Genomic DNA, 25654 nt, shown 5'->3' on the forward strand with positions numbered 1-25654 from the left:
CATCTATGGACAAAACTTTGCAGTTCACTCCTTACTAGCAAAGTATCTAAAAGTTTAGACACCTAGTGGCAGGAACTTAAGGGGTTTTTCTTTTTCCAGGCAGAAAGCAGCCATGTTATTTAAGGAGGACCTTTCAAGTCCTTAGGCACATGCAGTTTTATATATAAAGCAGACTGTGCTAAACTGTCAGGAACGCTCTTCTGACAGTGGACAGTGCAGTTATAACGGCTCAGATATCTCTGGCCCTGGGGCACATAATGGGAAAGCCGACCGCGTGCTGAATTCAGCGCACGGTTGGCTTTCTAGCAGTATATAAGACCGCATGTTGCTGACCACATGAAAGATAATCTTTAAAGTTGTCTGAAAAGTTAGTGTCTATTTAATCATCCCCTTTCCCTAGATCAGTTATGAAGTAAAAAACCCTTATCTCTTGTATATTTTTTAGGTATCCCCCCAGTCTACAAAATAACTAAAAAATGCAGTAAAATAATAAAAATTGAAAAATGGCTGTGGCGGGTTAAATAGGTTGTAAAACAACAAATTTTGGAATATTTACAAGGAACTTGCTCCTCCATCTCTAGAACTGACTGCACCCCCTCCCCCAACACAGACCAAGTCCCTGCTAACCCAGTGCTTCTTACAACCAAATCCAGAAAGTCAGCCGTGGTCAGGTTTAGAGAGAAAAAAAAAAAAGTCACTGACGCTGGGTTCACACCTGCGTTCGGGGTCTCCGTTCTATGGTTTCCGTCTTCTGCATGCCAGAAGACGGAAACCATAGACCGGGTCCGGCCGTGCGCGGCGGTGAGCGTTTTAGGCTCTCCGCCGCGAAACCGGATTTTTTTTATCCGGACACAGAGTACTGCATGTCCGACTCTGTGTCTGGATTATAAAACCCGGTTTCGCGGCGGAGAGCCTAAAACGCTCACCGCCGCGCACGGCCGGACATCTCTCTCACCCATTCAAATGAATGGGTGAGAGAGACTCCTGCAGGTTTCCGTATCCTGCCTGTGTTTTAGGCAGGAAACGGAAACCTAAGTACGGAGTGCCGGGCCGCAGATGTGAACGAGCCCTGAGCTATAAAGTTTCCATACTGACATTCACTTTTTTGGGTAATACGGTATCGTTCAGCGAGCTTTGCGGTTTCTGTAAACACAACCACTGCTGACAGCCTGGACTTGGCTGATGGTGTTGTCAGATGCCATAAGGCTGCGCACACAAAGTGCTGACCTACTGTGATTGTTTTGTCACCTCAAACAACTCCAGTTCTTAGTATCAGTCAAACACTACAACAATGATTCCAGAGCAATAAGTGCTAATAGTTTTGGTGGCTGATATGATGCTTTATACTGTCAGGTGGGCAGAGCTAAGAATCATATCTCCCCTTGCTTGCTCCTGCTGGACACCACCAAACCTAAATAGCATGAGGCATCAAAACTAACAGCACTTGCTGCTCAGGAATGGTGGGGGCTAGAGAAGAAAAAAAAATTCAACTGTGTATTATTTAATAGGGTCTGCTCCACAGATTCTAGTAATGTGCTAGCCTTGGCAGAGATAATGAAAGTCCCTTTTCAACCCTTTCCCTGACATCTGCCATAACAGTATGGCAAATGTCAGGAATTAATATGGCAGCCATGATCATGGGTATCATCACCTGACATCTTGGACAAAGGCTGACTGAAAAGCTATTTTACTGGCAGTGTGTGGGTGCTGCCATTTTGGAGTGGACATGAACAAGACCTTGGGCTGGTACTCTGTTGCTATGCAGCCTCATTAGCGATCCGAATTTGGGGGAGGGGCTGCAGCTTCCCAGCATGTAGAACAGAATAGTAAATGGTACCATTGCAAGGTACAAATTGTCCTGCAAAAATCAAGCCCTTATACGGCTCTGTGAATGGAAAAATAAAGTTATGGCATTTGGATGACAGTGGGTCGGAAACAAAATGGCTGTGGTGGGAAAGGGAAACCACCTGCAGACTACCTAAAAATCATGGAGTCCGTTTTGGGATATTTAAGATGTGCAGAAAATCTGTCCCTTGTGTCCCTAGCCTATATATGGATCATCTTACCTCACACAAAACAGTTAAAAGGTCAGGACTTTTAATGACTTTACCTCTATGCCAGACATAACTGGAGAGCCCCAATAAGACTGCTCTGGTTCATACGTTGATGGCGGCATATTTTATTTTTGCTATTATCCTGGGTGTTCTGTAACCTTAAAGATGCTGCATAAGTTCTTCTGGCATGTCAGGGTCAGTAAATTCATCAATTCACTATGAAGAAAATCTGAATAGTATTCTTACAGGTCTGTGTTCTGCTGTTCCTGTTATTCCTCCTGTGCCTGTACACTTTGTCTGATACTGTCAGCACGGACTGGAGAGTCTCGGGCTGTGTAGGGACCTCAAACATCCATTTGTTGGCTGAGGAAGGGAACAATAATGAGATCTTGGGCTCTGTTCACTGGGGGTCTACTGGGCACCGTTGGTACAAGTCATATGTAGAGATGAGCGAAAGTTCGATATTCGATTCAAGTAGCCGCTCAATACTCAAGTGTTCGAACGAATATGGAACCCCATTATAGTTTAGGGGGAAACCAATATTCGACTCAGGAGAGTCACCAAGTCCACTATGACACCTCAGCAAATTATGACAACACCTCAGGAATGCAACAGGGACAGCAGGGGAAGCATGTCTGGGGGCATCTAACATGCCCAAGTCACTGTATTACACACCACTAATAATGCGGGAGCTGACTTTTCCCCATAGGAAAGCATTGGCCAGCATTGATTGGCTGAATGCTGTACAGTGTACAGCAGGCATGTCAAACTCAGGGTACCCCGAGGGCCACATGAGTAACAAGAGGTTGTTGCGAGGGCCGCACACAGCAGCTAATGGCTAGGGCCTAGGGGACTGATCACTAATACCATGCATCGCAAAAATCCAGCATTTCTATTGCAAGCTACATAGAGTAGCCTACAATAGAAAGTATAGAATGACAGGCTGGAGCCTCACAAGGCTCCCGGCTGCCATAAAAATGCACGCAGGCCCCGAATCTTGCTCTGGGTGCCTGCGATTGCTGGTAAAATGGCACCTCAGTTAAAGTTGGCAGACACCATTATTGTGTTGGAGTGCTGGGGAAGGGTTGGAGTGCTGGGGGGGGGGGGGGGTACTGGGGAAGGGAGGCTTCTGGATGTCTGGCCCTACCTTGGGCCTGAGGACTGTTTTTTTCCCACCCACTTGCAATTCTTGCACTTGGGGTTTAATAGGAGCACTACAGACTGTAATGCTCCAATTAACCCCCAAGTGAAAGAATTACAAGGTGGTTGGGGAAAAAAACAGTCCTCAAGCCCAAGGAAGGGCCAGACAGACATCAAAAAGCCCCCCTCCCCCATCATCATAAATCTAGTATTTATCCCCTATCCGTAGGATAGGGGTTAAATACTTGAAAAATCACAATTTCTTCTGCAGAAGCTTACCTGCTTCTGCCCTTCAGCCTGTGCAGCGTTCTTGTGAGACCGCGTAGGACGCAGGCACACGTCGGGTGCGGGCCTGATTACGTGGCCCCGTCACCCGGCGTGTGGGGAGGGGGCAGGGAGGAGGGGGCGGAGTGGAGCAGGCAGGGAGACCTGCTCTCTGCGAAGGGTGAGGGGCGGCCACTGGAGCAGCTCTGCGTCCAGCAGGGCCGCCCCAATCCACCGCTCACTTTCCCTGTCAAGACGATGACACTAAGCCAGTCCAGGGCCCCGACATAGCGCCGCATGAAGCGGTCGCTTCAGGTCGCCTCATGAGAGATGCGGCGCTGCATATACCTGCATATGACCTGCTTACGTGATCAGCAGCCAACCAAAGTACACACGTCATGGATTGACACGGAGCTAGTTAGTTGGCTGCTGATCACGTAAGCAGGTCATATGCAGGGATATGGGCCAATGAATGAAGAGCCGGAAGTGTTGATCGTGAGTTTTGTACATCTGCGGCCCGCACAAAAGTCTCAAACTTTGTCTCTTTGCCGCAGATATGCCTGTAAAGGGCCGCATGTTTGACATGCCTGGTGTACAGCATTCGGCCGATCAACGCTAGTTCTACTGGAGGAGGCGGAGTCTAAGATCGGTCCACAGCAGTCTCCATTGTGGTCCAATCTCAGATGTAGCTGCTACATCTGAGATATAGCAGAGCTCTGTCAACCCTGCTACATCTGAGATCGGACCACAATGGAGAATGCTGTGGACCGATCTTAGACTCCGCCTCCTCCGGCAGAACCAGCGTTGATTGGCCGAATGCTGTACACTGTACGGCATTCGGCCAATCAACGCTGGCCAATGCTTTCCTATGGGGAAAAGTCAGCTCCCGCTTAAAGCAAGCTGACAGGGATTCCGACTAGCATATAATGGGCTGCCACAAGATAGAGCCCCAAAGAGCTGTCTGAGTGACATTCCCACCTAAATAAAGGTTATCCCTAGCTAACCCTGCCAGTACATCTATCCCTGTCTCACAATCACATAGTTCACAGTCTCATATCAACCGGATATTAAATCCACTATTCATCTAAAGTGGAGGTCACCTGATTTCAGTAGCCAATGGCTTTTAACAATTTTTTTTTCGATGCCTACCTTGTCGTAGTTCCTGTTCCACCTCCCCTGCGCCGTTATTGGTGCAAAAAAAGCGCCAGGGAGGGGAATCGAATTTTTAGCGAGTTTGCCACCTTTTGTTCGACTCGAATCGAACATCTTGAACAGCCTGATATCCGATCGAACATGTACTCGGTTGAACGCTGTTCGCTCATCTCTAGTCATAAGACTGATTTGGCACTTATTTTTGTTGTTCTGCCTGATGATGGAACAGAACAAGGAAACACTGATGTGAACAGAGCCTAATGAAAGATGCTCCAGGTGCAACATTTCATACAGAATTTCACTGTACAGATGTCCAGAAAATGAATGAGAAGACGCAAGGCATGAAATTCATTTTCTATATTGCAGTAAAATCTACTTGAATACACTTTGAAACAAGAGTACAACAAAATAGAATATACTTCAAATGTTGAATATACAAACTATTGTAGTTCATTCTGAACACTGGTACTTTATCCCCGGCTCCTCCCCTCGACCGCCCCCCCCCCCCCCCCCCCCCGTCATAACTTCAACTAAAAAAATAGCAGGCTTCAAAATGCTTGCACTCCAAAAAAAAAGGGCTCATGCGTGCGGTGACCTGTCAAATGGATAGCAGGAACTGAAATGTATGCATGGATTCCGGGTGACAAAAGCAAGTTGCAGCAGTTTGGCCGATTCGCCTGTCCGTGCCCGCAGTTTAACCCTTCAGCGACTGAAAGGCTGGCTGCTCAGTACGCTTTACAGACATGTCCAGCCATTTAAAGGTATTTAAAAAAAAAAAAAAAAATTCAGACTTTTATCTACCATATAAAATATGTTACAAGTAATTCTATGCCAATACTGTGCTAGGTACAAGTTTTTTTCTCCATATTTTCTATAATATATTTATATATAAAAAGATTGCTTTACACAAACAAGCCGTTAGCTTATTCCAAGGAAAAATAAAATTGAATCAGTCTAAGGCTTCCATATGAAATCTGCTTCCTAACCCAAATCTCATCTGCACGTGGCGCTTCTAGAGTCTCTTCTACACGCGCCGCTCACATACTCGTTTAGCAGACTTGTCACATAGCACCGGTTACATGAGGGCTATTTGTACACAGTGGTATAAATTGCTGGTATTAAAAAAAAAAAAAAAAAATCAAAACAAAAAAACTCATATATACTGTATATAAAGAAATAAAAAAAACATCATTTACAATTCCACTTTGACCTAATCTTTGCTTTTGGGACAACAAACAGCCACTCGGAAAAGTAATTTTAGTGTTCCACCTTTCTTAGTGTAACCTAAAAATAGATCTATGTATGAATGAACACTTTGGTCCCTTTCAGTTTTCATTTTGTTTTCCTTTGTGGTCACTTTTATTCGTGATCTTAGGCAATATTCCCATCAGCATGTGAAGCGACATCCCACTGGGAGAAATTCTTTTCCAGTAAAAAGGTCTTTTTCCTTGACACTCCACACATACACATAGTCTCTGTCACTTGCTTTATAGTCTCCCCGGACTAGAACCAGCTCCCTTTCTTCCCCAGAATAAGTTTATTGTCAGTTTGACCTCACAAGGTGCTGGTGGAATGTCTCCTCACTTTTCACACACCACCGTCCCTTCTTGTTTCACAGTCACAGGTAAAGTAATCCCAGCAGGAGCGCTGACAACCACAACATGAGTTACTGTTTTGCCCCCGTCTGCTGGTTTTTCATCTTTAACCAGCTGAAATGTTTTCATTTCTCCATCCTGCCGGCTAACCACTATGTCCGATTTCATTTCAGGTCCTTTAATAAGGGTGCTAATGACCCGGGGAGGTGTCTGGCAACGTGCTTGTTGTGCAGGCATAGCTAGTCTCATAACAGGGGTCCCGTGGGCGATGGATACAGGTGTAAGTGCTCTCACAGTCAGTGGGGTGCCCACCAGGTTTAAGCTCCCAGCACCACTTAAGTTGGGCTTGGTCTGCAGCTGACACTGGGTGAGCTGAGAGGTTGGGATGGTTATTATTTTGGCAGGCTGCACTGTGAATTTGTCACTTTCTGAAGAAGCTGGCATCATAGTTGGTATTGTCTGGATTACAACCTTTGGAGCTGATGCAGTTGTGGGGCTGGTATTTGCTAACAATGGGGATCCTGGGTTCATGGACTGGACGGCTAGAGTGGAAATTTTCTGGCCCAGGGAAGTCATCACAACAGGCACTTGCATTGCAACACGAACAGTCCTGGAAGGAAATTATTAAGATATTACTCTTAGCAAGAAGACTATAAATGACATTACAAAAAACAAAGTAATGTATAAAATAAAAATCATTAGTATAAATAAATAAATCCTTACTAATATTCTAAATAAATAAATGTATATTATAAATGTGAAAGTTTGTGAGTTTGGATGTTTGTTCCTCAATCACAGCCTAATGGCTGAATGGATACACATTGCCCAGGAAGGAAACATAGGCTACTTGAGATGTTGCTCACTCATCCGAAATCACTCCGCTGCAGGACCTGACATAACATCAGCGTCTTTCAACGGGCCTCCTATTGGTGTGCGGCAGTGTGTGGGCAGGCCGCAGGGACAGCAAAGCGGCCCCATACGTTGATGTGTGGGTGGGCCGCGTGAGCAAGTGCACGCTGAGGAACATGGCAGCTGCCCGCATCTCCAGAGTGCCGCTGCCATGCCGGCCGGCTGAACATTGCTTGCTGCCGGCTTACTAGGCAGCTGCGCTAACAGCCGTGCGGCGGAGAGCCGCACGTCCCCACGTACTGTGCGGCCAGAGAAGCAGACATCTGGGACAGGAGCGCACATGCCGGCTGATGTTGCGGCCGCGCCACACATCTTTATGGTAAGTTTGGTGGGTGCAGGGAAGGGGGGGAAAGGGGAAATGTGAGGGGAGGTGGGGGGGGTTCAAGGGTAGACCCACAGGGGGTCGGGGTTCAAGGGTAGGCCCATGGGGGGAGTGTGGTGGGGGGGCCCTCAAGGGGGTTTGTGTGTGTTGCACTGGTGGGTGCCGTTGTCGCGTGCCACGGAAGTGGCCGGCTGCTGTGTGTGGGCGGGAGAGGTGGCCGTGGGTGCGCCATGGCGGAAGAACGGCCTCGGCGCTGCCGCGCATGCGGGGGGGTGCGGGGGAGGGTGGGGCCGCGCAGGAAATGAGGGGGCAGCGGACGAAGTCACGGGTAATGCTAGTAAATAAATAATACATAAATCAAGAATTGCTCATAACAATGATAAACCGGAGTTTCTTACATTAGGTTGGCTGTCCATCGGAGGACCAGAATAATGGACAAGCGGACTGCTAAAATAGCGGTTACAAACTGAGCACATCAGACCCCACCCACTGACTATAATGAGGTCAGTGGGGTATCCCACATTTTTAAACTCAAAGTGGCGGATAAAAAAGTTGAGCGTGCAGGACTTTAGGCAAGTGCTGTGAAGGAGTCTGCTAATGAAGACGTCATGTAGATGTAAATGTAGCCTAACAATACACATTTTTGAGAAAAAACCTAAAAGGTTAGTAACCTTTTTGGGTTGACTGAAGAATGCAAGTTAGGATGAGTTCACATTACACTTCATCTCATATTCTGTGACAAATGCTGCAAAATATATATATATATATTATAGTACAGCATGTAACTATTATGCCAACTTGCCATCTGCTAACCTGCTGCCATCAACAGTAGCAGCACTGTGAGATTACAATGTAACTATCCTGTGCTATTTTTTTTTTTTTTTTTTAAATAAAGAGACAATCATTGAGGCCCCTCATGTGACAGATCTGTCCACCGAGATTCAATCCCATTTTATTGTTCCTATGGTGAAACAGAAGTCTGAGAATGTATAGGCACACAGCCTGGGATGCAACTGCTTAACAACACAGCCTCTGAAATAGTTTATAATGGTGACCAGCAGGGGGAGCTGTATGGGAAATAAGTACTGCAATGTTACACACTAGGCTGTATAACGGGTCGGCAACCCCTGGCACGCGTGCCAGGACTGGCACGCGAGGCATATTTTGCTGGCACGGCAGCCAGCCCGTAACCTTCATGCACTAAATTTAGAGAGAGAGCATCCTTTCAGTGCTCTGCTAGAGCTGCGGTGTAGGACACGCCCCCTTCTCTCACTGCCCACCAATCAGAGGTGAGCCTCTCACTGCACAGGATAAGGGCTCCCTGGACCTGCTGCTACATGTGAGGAGCTCCTGCCGTCTGCAGCCCTGAGGAGGAGAGGAAGCTCCAGGGAGCAAAGTGAAAGTAAACAACACCAGGTACATGTGTGTTACTAACTATTCTTATTAATATCAGGCATTTGGGGTTATTAATTTAGTTTTAGTAACTCCATGTGCCTCATATTAATAGCAGTTAACCCCATCATGTCCCTCATACATTACCACTAATTGTGGGTTATGCATATACTTACATTGCTTCTAAAGGAAAAGAACATGTGTATCGAGGCAAATAGTGGTAAGCGCATGTGGCTGGGAGCGCAGTATGACAGCACCCCTATGTTGTGGTTTGTGCTATATGACTTTAGTGTAGGTGTCGTCAGCTTTACAATTATTGCCCGGCACTTCGAGGACCTCATCTTTGATTTTTTAATTTAAATCGGCACGCCGAACAAAAAAGGTTGCCTACCCCTGCTGTATAACAATGATCCTAAACTGGAAGATTAGGGAAATTACTTTTTTCTGTACTAGGCTCTTATTGTACACACCAAGTTGTATCTTGAATCCTCTTTAGAGAACTTAGTACAAAAATTTGTGCTTTCCCACCACTGATGTACTGTTTTAGTAGTGGCAGTATAGACATGCCAAGATGAAAACAAGGTACTGGCATACCAACTAGTGTGGATAAGTAGCCCCCATTCCCCCAAATATCTTGAATGGTACAGTGGTCACAAATGTCTGCTGAAGCTGCATTCAACTCTCTGAGACTAAATGAGATTGAAAGAGTACTGAACTTGTGCAGCTTTGGCAGTTCCATAGAGCTGAATGGAGCATCAGTGTATGAAGCAGGAGTACACAGGACCCGCAATTCTTCTGATCAATAGGACCACAGAGTAGGGTATAAGTGTGTGGTCAATCTTAACAATACTCCAACATTGGGGGAAATACATAAGAAAAGCAATCGCTACATAATTGAAGTTTTCCCATCTGAGGGTTTCTTTCACCTGCTCTCCTCTCTCCCATCCCAGTCTCAGTGATGGACAGCCCAGGCCAGCAGTGTAAGGCAAATAGTGTGTTGTAAACTGCACGGTTAACTCTAGAAGTACATAGAGATAACAGAAGCACTGTACAAGCACTTATCAATCAGACATAAAAAGAAGAAAATGCAGGCAAATGAAGAGAGAGAACTAAAGCAATGTATTGGGTAAAACACTTTGGTTTGCTTAAGCACAAGTTTTAATATGACCCCTTTAACAGTAACGCTATCATGAGATACTGACCTCTGTGCTGGGTTTGGTGTGGTGCTGGTGGGCGACTGAGGAGGTGCCTCACTGACAGGAGAAGCCAAACTTACTAGTCTAGGCTTTCTGGGTGAGGTTTGTTGCGTAGGGCTTTTATCTATTCGAGCTGGCATGGACATTTTAAGTATACCCTCTGCAGGGATAGATACACGCTCCAGAGACTTGTCATCAATTGGAGATCCCATCTCTTCTGTGCAGGGCTCGGCTTTGTCATCCTCTATGACCACAATGTTCTTGGGCATCTCTTTGAACTGGTACACAAGCCGCTGACCCTCCACTTTTGCTAGAATTCCTCTCTGGTAGTAATATCTGATGTATAAAAACAAATGATTAAGTGTAAAAAAATAAATAAATAGCATGGCTGCCAACATTTATGAACAGCATACACTGCAGAAAGCAAATAGTGCCTGTGTATGTTAAAGGGATTATCCACTTATTTTCGGACATATTATAAAGACACTAAGCTATAGCTTAATAGAGCCATTGAAAGCTCTTCCTGCATATACACTTATACAAAGAAACCTGTCATTATCATCATGTGGGTTGTGGCAGTCTGAGAAACAGGATCACTCCACATCTAGACAGGATTTCCTAAGCTTTGTACAACAATCATGCAGCAATACTCAAGATAGGACAGAATAGATACCTTGTTTCCGCTCGCTAACTAAAATACCGCAAGATTTTCCATTGCATCTTGTGTGCTAGCTAACTCACAAGTTCCCTTGAAACTAGAGGTCTGTAATATCTCTGCATGGTTTCCTGGTTACCTTAAAGCTCTTCCCATGGTCTCGTAGTTCATGTCTGGCTTGTTCTTGTGCTTGCCCCACAGTTTTGAAACCGCTTTAGAATCTACCAGCTTAAAGATGCCTTTCTCCCTTTGCGTCCATTTGATGTATCTGGGGCATGTATTCTTATCCTGAAGCAAGTCTAAGAGGAACTCCCAAAGGTAAGTTGTGTTTCCTAGAGAGAAACAAACAGAAATAAGTCTTGAAACATAAGCAGCAGTCACATACTCACCTGTATACAGACATTTTTTAGCAGGTATTTTAACTCAAACTATGTAAGGGGAAAAAAAAAGTCTCTCTCATTTACCTTGACATCTGGCAACCAGAACAAGGGTCGGTTCACACTGCTGTTGTTAATATCTATAGCTGTCTTATGTCATGGGAAGACAGCAATGGACATTAACTGTGGCAAAGAATGGACAGACTTGAAACTAATTTAAACATCATGACAGATGCAGTCTTCCATCATGTTGGTTGCTATTTTTTTTTTTTTTTTTTTTTTTTTTAAGAAAAAGTTGTGCACGCAGGATTTGAATGAATTTGTTTATATACCGTACCTGTTCTAACTTTATATTTTAGAACCCCAGGGAGCCTGATCACTGATACAATGTGGACACTACCACTGTGTCTCCTCTGTACCTTCTGCCATACTATTACAGTGTATACTGGGAGACTGTTAATAGCACTATTCATCTATGACAAGTGGTTTATAACTGGAGGTACGGTTTGAGGTGGCTATATATAATTTTTTACCTTTTCCTTCCCGCGGTTTCTTCTTTATCCCCAAATCTGGAGAACCATTGGCAAATGTAGGCTGCTGCATCTTTGGTTTACGACCAGCTGTGTATTGGAATATAGGAAAGTCCATCAGAACTCTTAAACATCATGTACACATAAAAGAATATTACATTTACACAAATTACTTTCGCTACTGGAAAATTTTTACTAAATTTAGTTCTAGATTATACAAGTATATTACAATACCTTTTTTCTTTTTCATTGGCTCTCCAAGCTCAAGAGATATGGGGATGGGGGAGGAATCCATCGGTTCTGAGTCCTCAGTGGACACTTCCACCACAGTCTCTGTGATGACGTCTGGCCTCATGGCAGCATGGATAAACTCTGGGGTGGACACACATGGTGGTACATACACTTCTACTGCAATACAAAACACAGGAAAGATATGATTTGGCATATCATACACTTTCTTTAATATAAACATATATAAATCTAGGATTTTCTTTCATCTTTGGATAAGCACGCATCCAACGATTTATGTAATACAGTAAATTATGTCACTACAGCTACTAAAGCAATATTCAGTGCTCTGGGCCACATAATAAAGATAAGTTGCAAACTACTACGATTCATTCCTTGACTGACAACACTATAAATGTATTTACTAAAGAAAAACAAATAACTCAAGCAGGAGTTTTAGCACTCGGAGGCAGAACATTGCAGAAAAGCTGATTTTGTTGCACATTCTGCAGCAATTTTTTGAGCCAAAAGAAGTGCTTCATTTATATTTTACATTCCCTTTGAAACCCTCTTCACTTTGACTCAAAAAAATGCAACAAAATCTGCAAAATGGGGGAGGGAATCATATGACAAAACTGTGAAAGCTGCCTTTCAGCCATGAGGCAAGATGTTAGAGTTTGTTATCAGTACCAAGTATTCTTTTGGATACAACTGAAAGGTTTCTTAGGAAACCTGTACAATTATCAGATATCTTAGTTGACCCAGAGGGGGCTTTTCTTCTGTACGGCATAAATTGCCCATTGCCTGGATGAAGTGCTATTATTTTTATATATTTATTTTGTTTAACCACTTCCAGACCTAGACTATATACACATCCGGATGTGGTTATCTAGTTTTGCAACGACGTACTGGTACATCCAAGCAGAACTCTGCAGCTGCATGAAATTATGCAGCTGCTGAAACGGGGAGCTGGGTGTAATTTCAGCCAGAGCTCCCTGCCTTACCGATGGCTGTGTATACAGTGCTCAATGAGCGCTATGGGCGCCGCCATGTTGTGGCTCCTCTCTGACCCGGCGGCCATGACCCAGATCAGCTCTATTAATCCTATACTAAGGTGCAGGAGGCTGTATTCCTCCTGCAACTGGGGCTAAATGTACCAGCCCCAGTAACAGGGGAAATCAGCCTCTGCTACACACAACAAAAAAAAGGGATCCGATGACCCCAAAGGTCTATTATGACCTCATAGGGACAGAATGTAAAAAAAAAAAAAAAAAAAAATCATAGAAAAGTTAAAAAATAAATAAATAAAAATACATAAAATAATATGCCAATAAAACACCATGTCCTACAGAAGCCAGGACAGCTCTATAGAACGATCAGGAGGCAGCAATCCTCAGGACCAGGCACATTTTCAGGCTTTTTCTATGTCCTGTTTTGAGAGCTATAACCTTTTTATCATTTGCGGGGCTCTAATTTTATGATGTTTTTAATTTTGCATGTGTATTAATTTTTTTTTTTTAATATCCGGGAAAATATAAACAAAAGAGGAGGGAAAACGTGTCTGTTTTTTCAGACTTCACTTTTGTTTTATTCAATAGCACAAAGTGCTACTAAAAAAACTTTTTAAGGCTAAGGCCCCACTTTGTGGAATCATAGCTTTCTTTGTTGCAGACTTTGTTCAGGATTTCTGAGCCAAAGCCAGGATAGGATTGAACAGAAAGGAAAAGTGTAAGAACATCCTATATATTTCCCATTCCTTTTGTAGCCATTCTTGGCATTGGCTTTAAAAACCACAACAAAATCTGCAAAAAAGCAGCGTTTCCGCAAGGTGGGGCCTTAGCCTAAAATAGTTTTTCTCTCCATTACGGTAATTTTTATTTTATGTGGTGTCGTCAGGGGGGGGAGCTAGAACCTGTAATAAGGGCGTTTTATTGGCATATTATTTGACTTTTTTATTATTATTAATTTATTTATTTTCTTTTCCTTGAATTTTTATATATTTTATTTTTACATTTTGTCCCCATAGGGTCATAATAGACCTTTGGGGACATCTCATGATTCTTTTTTTGGTAGGGAGACTGATTTCCCCTGTAACTGGGGCTGGCAGATTTAGCACCCAGTTGCAGGAGGAATATAGCCTTCTGCCCATTACTATAGAGCTGATCTGGGTCCTGTAGGACCTAGCAGCTCTAACACACGCTGATCTTGGAAGATCAAAGGTGAGTCGCATTGTGGCAGCGCCCATAGCTTCATATACAGCGCTCATTGAGCACCAGGTACAAACCAGGTACACATTGATGTACCAGTATGTCCTTGCAGAACAAGAGAGTGACCGCCCGGACATAAATATTCTATGGCTAGTCCTGAAGAGGTTAAAGAAGTTGCGTGACTTAAAGGGATCCCATCATTCAATCACTTTTTTTTTCGACAGGCTATTCATCTCCTACCTTACGTTGTCTTCTCTGTGCCGCGGTTTGCCTAAAATACCGTTTTTTCTTTGTATGTAAATGAGTTTTTTTCGCAGCACTGGGGCAGCCCCAATGCTGCAAGAGAACTCTCTCCAGAACCGCCTCCTCTTCTTCTGCAGCGAGGTCTTCACCGAGTCTTCTTCCGGTGGCGGCTTGTAACTTCTAGGCCTCGGGCAAGCCGACTGCGCATGCTCGCGGCCGCTTACATATAATTGTAATTTCGCGGCCAGTGCTGCTGGGACCCGCCCCAGTGCTGCGAAATAACTCATTTGCATACTGAGAAAAACCGGGATTTTAGGCGAAAGGCTATTCCTACATGTTAGAAAAAAAAGTGATTGAATGATAGGATCCCTTTAAAAGGCATTTTACTGGTGTGATATTTTAGAACATGTACAGCTTTACCATCATTTTTATTACACCAATGCCTCTAAAATTAAAAAAAAAATTAACTGGAGCAATAAGAAATGTTAGTTGTATTAAAGATGATATATACTTTTGTAACACTATCAGAGAGATTTTAAAGTAGATTTGTGACCTGAATGTGCTACCTTTTGTAAGGGCAGCCTATTACAATCCCAGGTCTGCTCTTTTATTAGCAGAAACTGCACACAAAATATTTTGCAGTCTGTCTGGCTATGTTACAAGTCTATTGTATTCAAGAGGGGATCACGACCCCAAACCTCCTCTTAGCATTGACCGATAGGCTGCTGAATATACATTAGAAATATTAGAAAACATCTTAGTTGCCATTCCATTGGGGTAATATACTTTGCAACTTGTTCATGTGGGCTTATCTATGTAGGTCTCACAACAAGAGAATTTCGGAGAAGAGTACGTGAGCATGTCCTTGGAATAATAAACGCAAAGGATACAACGGACATAAACACACTTAAGACCATCCCGAAACACTTTTTTCTCCATCATAATTCTGATCCTACATCGTTCCGTATTTGGGCCATAGATCAAGTAAACACTGGCCCTAGAGCAGGCGATTGGAAAAAACGCCTAGAGCAAATGGAAAGTAAGTGGATTTATAGGTTGAAAACAGTCCAACCACTTGGTCTTAATGACAATATCAGCTTTGACCCTTTCCTGTAACCACGCTTTTGCTCTTTTTTCAGTTAAATATATGGTATGTCTCTTCACGATTTGGATATTATGATCTTTTGTTTATATTTTTTTATTATTTTTATTGATGTTTAGTGTTTATGGTTATTGTGTCTGTCGGATGTTTTGTTTTATTTGTTACTACCTGGCATAGTGATTGGTTATTTGACTCTTTATTTTTGCCTTTTCTCTCATTAGGTTTATTACCGCTATATTGAGGTGTTGGGAATTAGCTACGGGGTTATGAAAGGACATTTCCTAAAGATTTGGAAAAATTCACTTTTCGACAAGAAAATTAAAAGAATACACCATCTATGAGGATTTTCACATTATGAGACAAAATGTGTCTCTCTTATTACCTTTTGCACGTTCACTTTTTTCGCACTGCGCACCTTGCACTTTTTATTTTTTGCACCTTCTTTTCTTGTATAAAAGGAAGAAAAAATTTTGTATTTTGCAAAAAAAAAAATTAAAATTTTTTTTTTTGTATTTAGCAATAATTTATTGATATTGTGCACTGCAAGTCCTTTTTCTATATGTGGATATGTATATGCTCTTTCATGCACTTTTCATAATAAAATAGGGATATTATTTGTATTAATATGTTTTCATGTACACTATATTTTCTGTAGGTACTGTAGATATAATATTGTCTTTTTATAGGCTCTACATCTTTTGGGCCATGTTCATACATGGAGTTTTTAGGTGTAGCGTTTTTATAAGTTTCACATTTCTTGGGTCATGTTCAGACACTGAGCTTTTAGGTGCAGCTTTTTCCATTGAGGATGTATATTACGCTTACTAAGGTTTTTCTGCGGCTTATATCTATAGATTTTAATGGAATGTGAGTTTCTGATACCTTTAGTAACAGCATTGTTGTTATATTTAGTATTTGTTTGTATTTTTATAGGTATATTAATGGGATATGATACATCACATAATAATATAAGTTGAATTTGACGGGACTACTATATATATATATATATATATATATATATATATATATATATATATATATATATATATATATATATATATATAATAGTTCATGTACACACTTGTACTATATTTAGTGATAATCCCAACTTGAATACACTACCTGTGCAGAGTACATAATATTGCATCACATCTTTGTAATCGTTCTCATGTTCATTACACATGCGCAATGACCGCGGCTTGTTTGTTTTTCATTATGCCGATGTTGCCTGCTAAGTTTGAACTTTCAGGGCTTCCGTAGCCTTTTGGTTGCACATGTGCAGTGATGCATTTAGCGGCCATTTTTTTATGTCAGTTTGCTTTCTGCACACAACACTCATTTGGTGGTGTCACTTACTTATGGTGAGTTAAGATAATTGCTAAGGGTATATAAGGCAATAGTCTGTGCTGGGTAGTTGTCCCCTGACGAAGCCTGCATGTGTGCAGGTGAAACGCACGTCGGGCGTTTCCTTTCTTGTTGGTAGGTAAGATGGCAACATTGTATTGTTATACCACCTAGGAGAGATACTGGGTTCCTGGCTTTGTCACACTGCTGTTAATGGTTAGGTGCATCTTGCACCATACATTATTATATATTGTTGTTCTTATCCAGGACCATTCCTACTTCATGTAACTGTTATTGGTCATCTGTTTTCTACCTATTACTGGCTAGTTGGTACTATGTAGTTTCGTCTACCCCCACTTGCTTATAGCAACAGAATTGTATTATGTAATTGTCTTTCATATATGTCATGTGATTCTACTGTTTTAGTAGGTATTAATAAAATGTATTATGTTTTATTAATCAATTGTGTGGTAGTTTTGTACTGTTGGACATGATTGTATACCCACACATAAGTTTACATTTTTGCCTCTTTTATGTGTTATGCATCATTTTTATTACACCAATGCCTCTAAAATTAAAAAAAAAAAAAAAAAAAAAAATAAAAATTAATTTTAGTTTTTACCAGAAACCTACAATTTTGTGTCTGAAGCTTGTGTGCAGATCTATGTGTCTCCATGGTTACAGACCACAAAGAAATCCTATGAACATACAGTCATACACTACTCCTTTCCATCTGCCACTTCGGGAACAGATGGATGTGAATGACACGCAGCTGCAGGATCAGACTCCACAAGGTTTGTTTGCAGTTAGTAACCAAGGAGAGGCACAGGAGCTGTAGAAACAAACATAGGAGGGCACATTTACTCAAATCCATTAGCAAAGTTGCATTTTTAGATGGACTGGAGCAATAAGAAATGTTAGTTGTATTAAAGATGATATATACTTTTGTAACACTATCAGAGAGAATTTAAAGTAGATTTGTGACCTGAATGTGCTACCTTTTGTAAGGGCAGCCTATTACAATCCCAGGTCTGCTCTTTTATTAGCAGAAACTGCACATTTTGCAGTCTGTCTGGCTAAGTTACAAGTCTATTGTATTCAAGAGGGGAATTCAAGAGGGGATCACAACCCCAAACCTCCTCTTATCATTGACCGATAGGCTGCTGAATATACATTAATACACAAAAGCCTGTCAATAACTGAGAGGGGAATGCTACCCTTATGAATACAGAAAACTCAGATATTAAATAAAATGCCATACTACTTCACTAGCTCTGCAATGACCAAGCACAGTCCCTTTGTCAAGTTACTTTGGGGGACAAACCTCAAAGTCGTAAGTACTAACCCCCAACTTCACATTGCTTTCTGGGTTTTATTTTCTTTCCTCGGCTTCCCTGTGCATTCCCCAGACGTCTGGCACATACGCAGAGAAGCTGATGTGTGCTACCAGCCTTACAGAACTGTACATGGTCCTGGAGCACATCAGATTCATCACTCGGTGAGTAAAATGGCCTTTTATTAAATCAATATGAAAAGGAGAGGTATAGTATAGTGATATTTGGGTGGCTCTAGCAAAACAAAGCCATTCTTGTATTATATAGGCAGCCCATTCACACTTCATCTATCATATTATATGTGCAAGAAGCGGATCTTAAATATATATATATATATATATATATATATATATATATATACACACACACACTCACTGGCCACTTTATTAGGTACACCTGTCCGACTGCTCGTTAACACCTAACTTCTAATCAGCCAATCACATGGCGGCAACTCAGTGCATTTAGGCATGTAGACATGGTCAAGACAATCTCCTGCAGTTCAAACCGAGCATCAGTATGGGGAAGAAAGGTGATTTGAGTGCCTTTGAACGTGGCATGGTTGTTGGTGCCAGAAGGGCTTGTCTGAGTATTTCAGAAACTGCTGATCTACTGGGATTTTCACGCACAACCATCTCTAGGGTTTACAGAGAATGGTCCGAAAAAGAAAAAACATCCAGTGAGCGGCAGTTCTGTGGGCGGAAATGCGTTGTTGATGCCAGAGGTCAGAGGAGAATGGCCAGACTGGTTCGAGCTGATAGAAAGGCAACAGTGACTCAAATAGCCACCCGTTACAACCAAGGTAGCCAGAAGAGCATCTCTGAACGCACAGTACGTCGAACTTTGAGGCAGATGGGCTACAGCAGCAGAAGACCACACCGGGTGCCACTCCTTTCAGCTAAGAACAGGAAACTGAGGCTACAATTTGCACAAGCTCATCGAAATTGGACAATTGAAGATTGGAAAAACGTTGCCTGGTCTGATGAGTCTCGATTTCTGCTGCGTCTCGATTTCTGCTGCGACATTCGGATGGTAGGGTCAGAATTTGGCGTCAACAACATGAAAGCATGGATCCATCCTGCCTTGTATCAACGGTTCAGGCTGGTGGTGGTGGTGTCATGGTGTGGGGAATATTTTCTTGGCACTCTTTGGGCCCCTTGGTACCAATTGAGCATCGTTGCAACGCTAAAGCCTACCTGAGTATTGTTGCTGACCATGTCCATCCCTTTATGACCACAATGTACCCAACATCTGATGGCTACTTTCAGCAGGATAATGCACCATGTCATAAAGCTGGAATCATCTTAGACTGGTTTCTTGAACATGACAATGAGTTCACTGTACTCCAATGGCCTCCACAGTCACCAGATCTCAATCCAATAGAGCATCTTTGGGATGTGGTGGAACGGGAGATTCGCATCATGGATGTGCAGCCGACAAATCTGCGGCAACTGTGTGATGCCATCATGTCAATATGGACCAAAATCTCTGAGGAATGCTTCCAGCACCTTGTTGAATCTATGCCACAAAGAATTGAGGCAGTTCTGAAGGCAAAAGGGGGTCCAACCCGTTACTAGCATGGTGTACCTAATAAAGTGGCCGGTGAGTGTGTGTGTATATATATATATATATATATATATATATATATATATATATATATATATATATATATAACGCTCAGAAATTTGATTTCAGTACGTCTTCAGTGCTTTTAAAGTTATGCTTTAAATAACGAAGACTTTTGCATTTTCTCATACCTGGTTGTGCTGGATCCGGTTTTATTCACAAGTTAGATATCTTCCAAAGGTCCCAAAGCTGGGGGAGAAGAGATCTGGGCAGAGCCGAGGAGTATATATACGTGTGGAGAGTCTTACTGACATGGTGTATCACCTGGAATTGGCTGAGTATTTTCCCTTTCCTTTTTTCCGTTGCTGAAATATGCCAGAGTTCGATCAGCCTGCTCCCGCGTCTCGGCTCTGCTACATTGCTGCATATGTGTAGGATACCCAGCTGTATGCACGTTTGCATATGGAGAGCCTAACTAGCTTTGCCAATTCCTTCACTGCGGTCGTGTAGGGATGTCAATTACCGGGATAAAAAGTAGCCTATGTTTTAATCGGGATTCCTATCTATGTATGTGGCAAATTTCATGCAAATCCGTTCAGCTGTTTTTGCGTAATTGAGGAACAAACATCCAAACCCACAAACTTTCACATTTATAATATTAGTAGGAAGGAATATTAGTAGGATATATATATATATATATATATATATATATATATATATATATATATATATATGGTACAGCATTAGGTGATATATATATATAAGAAAAATAGAATATAAATGTATACATACCCGGACTCCTAGAATCTCGAAGGATGGTGGGAGACTCCATGTGTAGCAGAGCCTCAGCCGCCTCAATGGTCTTGTCTGTGCAGTGAACATTGCTGCTGTGTACCGACGCTTCAACTGGAAATTAAACAAATTGTGTCATTAGGAATCTTACATCTTGCTTGGTTTGAGTTTTTAATTTAATTCTGGAGGTGGTTTGAAAGAAATCATTTGCATTTTCTTATACAGCCAGAAGTGTATGTTCTTGAAATCTAGCATCTCAGCAACAAAATACAGGTTTAGGAAATGGAGCATTTGCTGCGGAGAACTTCATAGTGCAAAGTTTTCCAGCAGTCTTCAAAATGCAAATAAACCATCACAGGCAATGTTATCGGTGACCCCTGCCAACACCTAAACTACTAATCGAGAATAATAAGGTTTCATAATGGAACCACCTCTCACTTTATTTCTACACCAGCCTTGTGGTGCAAGTACCTGAAAAGATAAATGATACATAATCTCCTGGAACAAGGTTTCTTCTTTGCTGCATACAGCATGTCCGCTTTAACCTCCTCCGAGCCGCCCATAGACTATATACATCCGGGCAGTTCCTCTCATCTGCTGAAACAGGGAGCCGGCTATAACTACAGCCAGCGCTCCCCTAGAGAAGACAGGGACTGTTTATTACCTTGCCTGATAATTGTGTACACAGCTCTCAATATACACAGTATACACAGCTATGATGCGGCTCCCCTTGACCCCAGCACTCACGTGACCCGTCCGGATCATAGGCTGAAAGAACTGCTGGGTCCTACAGGATCCAGATAACTCTATATTTGTGGGCAGGAAGCTGTATTCCTCCTAAAACTGGGGCTAAATGTACCAGCCCCAGTTACAAAGGAAAATCAGCCTCCCTAACCAAAAAGAAAAGTGATCAGATGTCCCCAAAGGTCTATTATGACCTCATGGAGACACAATAAAAAATAAAAAAAATAATAACATAAAAAATATGCCAATAAAACACCATGTCCTACAGAAGCCAGATCAGCTCTATAGAATGGCCAGGAGGCTGCAATCCTCCAGTAGCTAGGACAGCAGCCCAAGTTACAGTGGAAATCAGCCTCTCCCCTCCTCCAGCATCAGGCTATGCCTGTCTTCTCTTATCTCCTGCACTTCCAGCTTTTCCTCTCTATAGACATGTAATATCAAGTAAAATGCAGTCCATCTCAAGAGGCATAAAGCAGGGATTTTCAGAGTGAAGAAGAAGTAGGTAAATCGCCTGATAGGAGCATTTTCCTCTGATACGGCATATCAAAGCTTCATATAATTTCCGTTTCTTAATTATTTATACGAAGTTTGTTGAAAAGGTAGTACTATATAAACTGATGGCAGGATATGTCAATAGCAAGGAAAGGTCATTCATTTTACAAACCCAGAAAACCCCTTCAAGCACAATGCACCCATCCAATTCTTAAAGGGGGTTATCCGATTTCTAACATTGATGGCTGTCTGGGTACCGGTGTTCTGCAAGGGACCTAAGGATAGGCCATCAATGTTAGAAACTGGATAATTCCCTTAAATGTGTTGCCCATTTTCAGACAAATATCGAGAGACAAATGTTATTGTCTGCACAGTGAAAAGTTCTACAATAGGTTTCTGTATCACTTCCTCGTGGTTTTCTAGATCTCTGCTTGCTGTCATTCATTCTGTTTACTCTATGAGGATAAAAATCAGTCCATGGTCATGTGATGTACAGTCCACGGTCATGTGATGAGCACACAGGTGCACAGCTCGTTACCAGGGAGATGTCTGATTACTGTGCACCTGTGTGTCCATCACATGACCATGGACTGTCTAAGCCATAACCATGGATTCATTTCTATACACTAGTAGTAAGAAGAATCAATGACTGCCAGCACAGATCTAGAAAATTATGAGGAACTAATACAGAAAGTATATTGGAAAATTGTATGAGTGTTCATTTTACAAATAATAACAGTGTCAAATACAACAACAGTCATCCATCGTGCAGCATCTATGGGCACTGGTTAAGGGTTTTTCCAGTGATAACCTGAAACTCTTCATTTAAAGTGTACAAGTTATATGTACGGTTTTCTTGTCTTGCGCTGACAGGTATGTGTAAACGAAATAGTCCAGAACGCTTTCTGTACTCTGTATGTCACTGCTGTACAAAACATTTAGGAGGTTTTACAGGGATATATTGTGGATTACATACGTGCATGGGCACAAATTTGGCAGAAAAATAACACATTGTATACTTGTACTTCTTAGTATATAGACCTGTAATAAGAGTCTGCAGGAGGTTAGGCACCCATGGCATTTAAAAGACCAGACAGACAAAGCAAACCATGGGAGCATCTAAGGACAAAAACAAAACAGTCACTGAAACAAGGTAACAAGGTGCCAGAAGTGAATGGCTAGGCAGAATCTAACACTGAATCAACAGGTAACATATCAGACAGACACACTCCAGGAAACAGGGATAAACTGAAAATTAATCATTGCTCAAACTACGCAGTGTGGCATGTCAGGGGGAGAGATATATTAAAACACTAGAAACAAAAGAATGACTATGTAACTGCCTGTAGAGTCAGGAAGAACATTCACTTTGTGACAAAGACTCTAAAAAGTGTGTAAAGCAAGCAAGCAGCCCAGCACCTGCTGCCCCCCGTTCAGATCCGATGCAAGGTGCCATCTCCAATTCCTCTGGCCATTTATGGCTATGTGCACACAGCTGATCCCTTCCCAGCTAGCAGCAAGCGCTGCCTGAGCCTATCTTTAGGTGACCCTTTCTTCTGCCTCCTGCACAACAATTTAAAGGCAGGCGACTTTACAGATCATAAAAGCTGACCAAGGGACGTGGAAACGCATGGTACATGGGGCTCGGACTTAACAAGATTCAATCCTAGAAAAATACAGACCAGTTCACAATGTCATTAACAAGAAAAAAAAAAAAAGACTAAGGTGACTGCTGAAAACCAGCTGTAAAGTCACGAATGCTAATGACTAAACTACAAAGAAAAAAAAACCTCATAACCGACAACATAAAATACTTGACGATATTTTAATTGGATAGTTATTTTCTGGGTTTGCGTAGTGTATGGAGGATGTCGGCACCCTTCCAAATAGCACTGAATTCTAGTTTGGTGCTACCCCATAGTCCTTATTGATCTTGCCAATGGTGAGCAGCGGGAATCCCTTCTCTATTTACAGTTTAATACACTAATATATTCAGAACTAGCCATTCACAGTCCAGTATGTTGCCCTTTCCTATACACTTATAAAGGAGGCCAACTGGACCCTCTTTTGAGGAAAATAAAGTCCCTATGTCTACATCTGGTGCTTCACCTAACAGCTTGTCACATACATGCACCAAACATGTATGAGATAATGTGACATGAACAGAACCTAATCTAGGTCTATGCTCAAGCTTCGTTTATAAGGACAAGGATAGGAGTGTCTTTCTGACAAAAAAATAACATACAGGACGAAACGAAAATACAGAAGACACTCTGTTGTATGTGAACAGAGCCTAACAAAATCTTTTAAACTAAACCAACAAACTTGTTAGATCCAAATAATAAAAGCAAAAAAGACTGAACAAGTTCTAGTGAAGCTGAGCTCACTGACAACCAATAGGATAATAAGCAGTTAAAGTCTTCACAGCCACATTTGGCAGGCAGCCAAGAATAGTCAAGTCTGCTCCTGGTAGTCAGTCACTAGTGGGTGTTTCTATGGATATCACAATGCCAAAAACAGGCTGAAGGAGGAGTCAGGGATGTGCCAATCCAGGCCCTTACACAGCACTCATTTATGTAGTAAACGTGACCCGTATGTCTAAACTGCGGCTAGAGGCAGAAAATATGGCTACCTGCACTGACAGCAGAAACCTGGTCTGCTGTCCTCTTCCTCTGAATGCAGCCAGTAATCATGTTCTGCCTTGCACACAAGCACCTGTTAATAGATCAGCTTCCATTTATCAACTAGTGATAAGAGTGACAGATTCCACAAAACTACCACAGACCTCTAAGGAAACACAAGATAAGATAAGAGTTTCCATCTCTAACCTGGAAGGCCAAAAATCAGGACAAGACTCACTGTGCACATTGTATGGGCTACACTTCTAGAAATTTGCAGTTTGCTGGGGAATGGGAGTTTGACGGACATGTCAACTGTGCCTACTGAAAAGCTGAAAGCTACTATAAGCCTTTAGGATAACCACAAGTTCACAGCTCAAGGCAGACGCAGGAACTGGAGGTTTATTTCTGGAAACAGGCAATATGAAGTGATAATCCTCAAACACGATTAGTGACAATGGAGCGAGTGGCTAGACTGTCACATGCTCAGTGCCCCTACTTAGGTCCTATAGGAAAAGTATTAGAACTCAAAGAAAAAAAATCCAGTAGCTTCTTGTATTATCAGGACCCTACAAAATGTCTTATGCTCCGTCACCTAATCCAGGAACTTCAGAAGTAGGCAATGCTCCAGACTGAAAAGCATGGCTCGCCCATAGACTGCTCATATACACCAGCTGCATTACTGCAGTCTCAATTGGTCTATATTCATATGGCAGTCCTAAAAATGAGAATTTTTCATTCCTGAAGCACCTATTGAGTCTAAGACAGATCCATGAAAAACAGCCAGAAATATGACATGTGAATAGTTACATTGTCACCACTGCGTCACACAGCCATATTGACATTCATGTGAAAATGACCTAAGCAGATATTGTACTTTTTACATTTTTTTCAGGATCGAAGCACACTGTTACCAGTTTAAGGATTTTCTTCAAACATTCTTACCTAGAATGAGTGACCCTAACATAAAAGACAGCTTACAGGGATCGCAGATACTTATGGAGGCTACAAGGGAATAGAAAGAGGTGTAGACCCCAAAGATAGGACCTGCATCTATCAGACATTCCCACTTTACGCTAGGTTCACTAGCATTCGCAGGACTTTTCTCTCCGCCAATTTTAGGCGGATTCTGCTACAGAGACTGCAATGCTTGTGTGAATCCAGCCTTATTGGGAAAACCACTAGGATAATAAAAAATAAGTCAGTAATCCATAAACAATAACAGTCACACTGAGTCCATAGCATGTAACTGGGGTTTGGAATCTGCACCATAAATCTGCAATGTGTAAAACCGCACCGACTTTGCTGCTACTGTAGTACACTGCAGACGTTCACTGCACGTATAGATGTTTGTATATATTTTGTGTATGTATGAACATATCCTAAACATATCTGAGCACT

The 25654-nt window shown here is 42.2% G+C and overlaps 1 protein-coding gene across 2 annotated transcripts in view; it reads right to left on the reverse strand.

The window, feature by feature from the left end:
- Positions 1–5129: 5129 nt before the first annotated feature.
- ELF2 (E74 like ETS transcription factor 2) overlaps positions 5130–25654 on the reverse strand; it is a 70813-nt gene continuing 50288 nt past the window's right edge. For both annotated transcript variants that reach the window (XM_075257488.1, XM_075257498.1), the window contains 6 exons: positions 20400–20513; positions 11821–11994; positions 11590–11676; positions 10819–11011; positions 10031–10360; positions 5130–6815 (listed from right to left, as the gene is read on the reverse strand). In XM_075257488.1, the coding sequence (XP_075113589.1) occupies positions 6191–6815; positions 10031–10360; positions 10819–11011; positions 11590–11676; positions 11821–11994; positions 20400–20513 (1523 nt within the window). In that variant the 3' untranslated portion in view covers positions 5130–6190. The remainder of the gene's footprint in view (positions 6816–10030; positions 10361–10818; positions 11012–11589; positions 11677–11820; positions 11995–20399; positions 20514–25654) is intronic.

The sequence above is a fragment of the Leptodactylus fuscus genome, chromosome 1, assembly GCF_031893055.1.
Source record: "Leptodactylus fuscus isolate aLepFus1 chromosome 1, aLepFus1.hap2, whole genome shotgun sequence".
Taxonomy (NCBI): Eukaryota; Metazoa; Chordata; class Amphibia; order Anura; family Leptodactylidae; genus Leptodactylus; species Leptodactylus fuscus.